We start from the raw sequence: 6,655 nt of genomic DNA, 5'->3' as shown, positions 1-6,655 counted from the left end.
GAATAAAAAAGACAACTCATCAATTATCCGCCCCGCTTAGTTTGTTGTACTTCGCTCTTGCGTTGCACTGTCGTTGAGCAGATTGCTTTCCTTTCCTTTATCGTGTCTCAAGTCCAAAGACAGTCGAACCTTCCACACCTCGGCCTCTTCTATATGCTCTACTGTGTACCTCTGCAATATCAAAATAGACAGACCAAACTCTTTGCCAAACCCGCCCAGGGCGTCCGCATCATGCTTCGTTTTTCTCCAACTCACGCTCCCCTTGCAACCGCTTCAACCCCTTTGCAGCCACGGCAGCATCGGCGCCATGACCGGCTGTCCCTTCACGGACACGTGCGTTGAAATAAAGGTGAGCACGATCAATGACAGGGTCGCCACGACCGATTTCGAATCCATGCTGCTGTACCGCTGATTCGCCAACGACGCAAAGCTCAGCAGACACGTGAGCCAAGAGTAGATCCGGATCTTGAACATGATGGCCATGAAGGCGAACACCAGCGCCGACAGCGAATCTATTGATACGAGCAACGAACCACGCATTGTCGCGGCGCGGGTTACGGTGAGAAGCATGCGGGGAGAAGAAGAAATGCACGAGGTTTGACCAGTTAGAATTTCTGTCTTTCACGTGCGTCTTGCCCCAAAAGAAAGAACGCCTCCCTACGAGACATCTGACATCTGGTTGTCGCGTAGTGCGCGTGCACGCAGTCAGACGGGGAACGAGTACGTACAGAAATCGGAGGAAAGATCGTCGATGGACACTGGGGCGATTTCCATCTGTCGAATGCGCTCCTCGCTGCGCGGGTCGGTGCGAACTTTCCCCATGCTGGTATCGGCTGTCAAGAGGAGATTCGACGAAGCTTCTTATCTGCGCGCAAAGCACTGGCTCCCGAGACAATGCACCGGCTCGCCGAGAAAAACCGCTCTCACACACGTCAACAACGGCTGGTGTCAATGTCGAAAGCGGCCTCAACTCTTCTCTCGCGCGACACGTGCGACAATCGCGGGACAAAATATTCTACTGACGCTTGGTCAGAGTAAAAGATTTTGCATCCTTTTTTTTTTGGTTTGCACCTTCGCTTTGGGGCCTGCGTGTGATGGCCCACGCGCCCTGGGCGTTGCGTGTCTTCCTCTCGGTCTCGAACCGGTTCCACGTCATGAGGATAACCCATCCGTCCGTACGGGTGCGGCACTGTAAAACTAAGCGAAACGTTGAGCAAGCTCCGAACTCTGTCCGCGAGCGGGGAGATCTGAAGCTCATAGAAGGAGAAGGAGCGACAGGCGAAAGCACGGAGCCAATCCCCAATGCCCGTTTCTGCAGCTTTGGACCTCCCAACAGATCGTTTTCCAGACATGGCAACATCTCCATTCTCAGTTAGATACGTTCTTTACATTTTCACACTGCACCACGGTTCTAAGTTCCGCGTATGACAGTTTCTTCTCAGCAAAGAGGCCGAAAAAAAAGTAACATGATTCCGCTATCATCCGACGCGCGCGATTGTCCCGTAGAAAAGCCAATCCCTTCTACTTCCCTACCGATGACAGATGCATATCACCGTTGCGCACGGCATATGGTCATCCAACGACAAGAAGAACGAGAATAGTCACTGTGTTGACTAGGATAATAGGTACTGCGCCGTCGCTCGATAAAATGCGCATCAAATGCCAATATTAGTAACAGTTCGTTGGCATCGCAAGAAACCTCGCAGGGCGCTCTCACATAAAAGACACAGATGATACGCACCTCTGAGAACGCGGAATGCTTTTAACAAATTTACGATTTGCTGCTTCATCCCCCCCTCCATAGCCGCATCATGTTCAGACCATCCGACTGCGTGTCGCATCGCGCAGCGTCCGATTTCCAAGTTGAGCTGGAGTTAGTAGTCGATGAATCAGAAGCGGTGCAGTTACAGACGGTTTGATTTCAACTTACCTTGCTTCAAAAAGCGCTCTTCATGCAGCACCGCCATCGCATTCACCACCAAGAGTAGCACCTTGAAAACAATTCCCAGCCCCAGCATCTCTTCCGAATTTTCTGCGCGCAGTGGTAGCTAACGCCGGTGAGGTGATCGCTCCTGGAAATATGGCAATCGACTCGCGGAGAGCTTTGAAGAGGGAAGCTGGCAAATGTGAGGGAATCTTTGCGCAGAAGCACAAATCTGTACAGGATGGGACTTGCTGGTTGTTCGTCGAAATTTTTTTTACGAAGCTGGCTAAATATGAAATTTTTTTGACAATCATTGAACCTTCGAGAATAGGTTTGCCCCACCGCCAGCATGGCGAAACCCGAAAAAAAGGCTTCCAGAACATCCCCGACGTCATGTTTTTGTGAACACACTATAGATCGATAGATATCGCCAGAGACTTATGCTGTATTTCTTGGTGCCAGCGCGTATATACGTCGTGAGTAAGCCCTTTCGTTCCTTGCCTGGACTTTGAAGATCTGACGCCCTTTAGAAATGAGGCCCTCTGCTGCATGCATTCACAACGTAGATCTTATGTATTGGCGTGTCTTCATTATCCATATCATCACTTTCTGTTTTAAACGGCTGACCTACTCATCTTCGTCTTCTGCCTTCCTGTATTTCCTGCCTCTCTTCGGTTGGAGGTTGATCACCGGCCCTCTTCCGCCCTCCTCCTCCTCAATAAGATCAACTTCGTCCTCTTCATGACCTTCAATGTCTGCTTCAACTACCTTTCCACTCCTTCCCGTGTCTGGATTGCTCTGGTCCAATTCTTTCTCATCATGCGTCCCTGATTCTTCTTTAGCACCTTCGGAACTCTTCTTTTTAAAGGCGCTTTGTTCTTTGGCTTCATCTTCCTTTAGAACACTTGGATCGGCCGCGGGAGGGAGCAACTCTGGAGCTTTCGGGATTTTTACTTCTTCTTCAGTCCTTGAAGACGAGGGGGTAGTTGCATTTTCCGCATTTGCATGCATAATTCTCTCTTGTATCTCCGAAGCCCCACCAGCTTTCCCTTCGGTCGCCCCTCCTTCATGTCTTGTTTCCGTCTGCAAGTCTTGAACCGTAGGCACCGCTTTCGGTATCGATTCGTTTTCCATCTGAACGTCTTGAACCGTAGGCACCGCTTTCGGTATCGATTCGTTTTCCATCTGAACGTCTTGAGGCGTTCGCAATGCAGATTCATTTGACGCATTTGCCTGACCCCTTCTTAAAGATGAAAACCGGGACTCTTGCGGGTGATGGTGGAATTGGTTGGCAAATGAGAAAGGATTTATTCTGTGCTTTGCGGTAAACTTTTCTCGTAGAATCCAAGCAGATGCCGCGAGCATAAAGATGGACACAAAAGAAAATGTAGTTCTGACCATTGCCCGCTTGCGCTTAATCGCTCGATATCTGGATCTCCGCCTTGCGTCACGCTCAACTCTTCCATTGTCAGTTGCTGGGAAGAAAAACATTCCTACATATATGAGAGTTTGTTGAATGAGCCTTTCACAACATGGAAAGCAAACTGGCGACTAGTCGCACAAAGAGGAGTTCAATCTGACAAAACAACGTTGCCCGTCAACGTAGTATATCCCTTTGTTGTAGTGATCTCTTTGTTCAATCCAACAATGTTTATGGAATGGTGTCGATTGCGGAACGAAGATGGGCATAAGAACTATGATTCTTGAGGTCACCGAGAATGTGTACAGGCTTTGAGAAATGCAGAACGCTTGCTATCATATGTGTCATGTTGCAAAAGCGTAGTGATACTGGGTACTCTCTTTTAGAGAAGAGATGAAAATTTTCAAGTACCACTGCCGCTGGCATGACTCTGCATTCAGAAATATTGAAAGACTTGTTGTCAACTTTACATAAACAATCTTTGGTGTATGCAGGAGTTGATAGTGTACATTTTGAGAGCAATTCGAGGCTGCTCAAATGCAAATACAAACTGCATACAAAGGCGAGATAAGAATTCAATGTGCAAGACATGTTGTGAAGAAGATGAATTTTATTTCCTTTTCCCAGACAGCAATCATTGCTGGGATGAGCATGTATGAAGTAGCACGTTGATATCGCCTTTCGACAGGGCAGCGTAAAGGGTGTTCAGAAAAGGTATTTGACGGGGGCAAATCGCGGTATTCTTCTTGACGCGGAGGCCAGTTCCGGCACGGGCTGCGCTGTTCACAGCAGGGTGATGACGCACGGAATTCTAGAATTGGAAGTCGCTATTTTTCCAAGAAACGTATTGCAGGCACGCTACGTTTGTTGAATATCTGTTTAATATGTGTCGGGCAGTTGCACACGACACGGGTTTTTCGGTGAGAATCATGAAAACTGTGGTACTCATGAATGGGATGAAAATTGGGTATGAAATATGCCATCATCTAAACGACAGAATGCAGCCTCACATGACTGAGCAGACGATGAGTATTTGGGAAAGTGTGAGTAAACTAGAATGTCAACGCCATGGCAGCAACCAAACTTCCCGTTTAGCGATGCCATCATGCGATGCAGCACGCGCAGGCTCGTGAGAACCCCCCCCCCCCCCCCCCCCTCCTCCTCTCTCTCTCCCTCCTTTTTTCTCTCAGACCTTTTTGTTGTTGCACCTCGGCAAGGAAAATAACGAGTTTCTCTTGTCTTGTGTTGTATAGGGGAATGTGGTAATGCATTGCATTAAGATATTAACTTGGAATGGGTAAAATGAGGTGTAGAAGAGAGAAAAATTGAGGGGTTTAACAGATGAAAGACTAGGGACATTTTTGTCTACGCGCGTGATATTGAATCCACACCAAGAAGAATAGTACAAACATCCGTAGTGCAGTATAGGCGTGGAATGCAGCAGGAATCGAGGTTTGTTCGTTTGAGGTGGTTGGAACAGTGTTGTAAAGAGCGGTATCCACGCACATGGCGGTGATAGTGAAGGGTGTTTCAGCGGGGATGAGTGGGTGAGGCGGGGGAGGTTTTGCAGAGACTGGTTGAGCAGAGACTGGTTGAGCAGAGACTGGTTGAGTTGGGTTTCGTAGAGGAAGAGACAAGTGGTTTTGAAATTGCAGTGGGTTTCGAGTGCGGGCATCATTAAATAGATGGGATTGGACGGTTTCCAGATTGTGAGAGTGGTTGAATAAATATGAGAAGGTATGTTGCTACGGTACATTAGATGGGTTGTATTTTGAAGGAGCGTTAGGGACGGAAGTGTCTCGTGCGAAGACGAGTCGTGCGCAAGACGGGGATGGGTGTGGCCCTCAAACAAAGAGCGTTCCTTGGTGTTTCGTGGAGTGGAGTCGGGGGGGGGAGGTCTCGGGGAGGTCTCGGGGAAGATTGATGTGTCTGATTTACAGTCCTGAGACGTAAGCAGCGAATAAGAAAGGGTTTTGGGCGGAAGCGAGGCCGTGGAAGACGTGACGCGTTCCACCGCAGGGTCACGCTCTGTGCGGCTTTGCGCGTTTTTTTTAGGGGAAAACACAAGCGCAGGAGATAGGACAACCTGCGCCCCCAATTCTCCCCTCAATTCTCCCCCTGAATCTGCTTGGCCATCTCGCGATCCTCAACCACCCCCCGCGAGAACGCGTTCCCGAGAACGACGCACGCCTCGCCTATGTACACGCACCACTGTAAATTTACACAAGTACGCCCAGGTACACCCAGGAACACCCATCTGTAATTTTGCCCTTCGCTGTATTCCCTTTCCAAAAATAACGCCACCCCAACATCTCTCAATAACATTCCTGAAAATAATGCTTCCATTCGCCGCCTCCATTCACCGCTACTTTCTCTTCAATTCTTCCCCTATCATACCTCTCTCCCCCCCACAATTGATGGTCTCGAATTTCCCCATATTGCACCATCACCACCACCGCGCTTATTCTTTATTATTATTATTCACGCCACCCGCCGCCCGTAAAAAAGTACGGACATCCGTTCTACTGTACAGTACTCTTACTGTATTTCCAATGCAGCACGTTATTCAAAAATCCATAATTCACACCCACACCACAGCTGCACCCATCTATTTTGCACCCATCTATTTTGCACCCATCATCTTCTGCCAAGTCCCTACAAATCCCCGTACAAATCAACCGTCAACAAGGGATCACCGCTGCATCATCCCCGGATCACACTTTGCATCAAAAATTTTGATGATTTAATTATCCCTCACCACTTCTTTTACAGAATTTCGTGTCCGCGTGTCTACAGTACAGTACTGTACCCAACGGTACAGTACCACAACAATTTCGTGTCCTCTCGATTCGGAGAGTAACTTTAGAATCACAGCAAGTCTCTAAGCGCGACCGACCATCAACTTGCACGTCAGGTCTTCGACCGTTTGCGACCTATGCGCATGAAGCGGCAATAAACTATATGCGTGCGTCGGGGAAAGAAGGAGCTCGTTGCCATGCCCAAAAATGCCATTTCGAACCAAATATCTCGACGCAAAGTCCTCTAGACAGCCCAAAGCGAACCATAACAACCCTACTTCGAACAAGCAAAAATCCCATCTGGACGCCCGCGCTGCCCACATCACAACAACCCACCTGCGCGTAACAGATGAGCAAGGAACCGGAACGGACCGCGGGGACGCCGCCACGGCGTGCTGGAACTCCATTCCCTACCGCCCTGCGCGAGACGCGGGCCTGAGATCCGCGCGAGACCCGCGCGGCGGCGACGGGCCGCGCTCCTGTCCGCCGCCGTTGTTGCCACGAAGGAGCGGC

General features: G+C 49.3%; 2 protein-coding genes; one reads left to right on the top strand and one right to left on the bottom strand.

Moving 5' to 3' along the window:
- Positions 1 to 2: 2 nt before the first annotated feature.
- Positions 3 to 77, top strand: CHC_T00003118001 (hypothetical protein; the record flags this gene model as incomplete). The annotated part of the gene is made up of 1 exon (XM_005714179.1): positions 3 to 77. A coding segment is annotated over one exon (75 nt), but the record flags the coding sequence as incomplete, so codon positions are not given.
- An 8-nt stretch (positions 78 to 85) lies between these two features.
- Positions 86 to 950, bottom strand: CHC_T00003117001 (hypothetical protein). XM_005714178.1 is given in 4 exon segments: positions 86 to 273; positions 274 to 512; positions 729 to 822; positions 823 to 950. 2 exon segments carry the CDS (start codon positions 820 to 822, stop codon positions 274 to 276), a joined length of 333 nt encoding a protein of 110 aa, XP_005714235.1. The 5' UTR covers positions 823 to 950; the 3' UTR covers positions 86 to 273.
- Between the last annotated feature and the right edge of the window lie 5,705 nt (positions 951 to 6,655).

The sequence above is a fragment of the Chondrus crispus genome, genomic scaffold, assembly GCF_000350225.1.
Source record: "Chondrus crispus Stackhouse genomic scaffold, scaffold_173, whole genome shotgun sequence".
Taxonomy (NCBI): Eukaryota; Rhodophyta; class Florideophyceae; order Gigartinales; family Gigartinaceae; genus Chondrus; species Chondrus crispus.
Note: the sequence above shows the minus strand (reverse complement) of the source record. Positions and strands in the feature narration are given on the sequence as shown.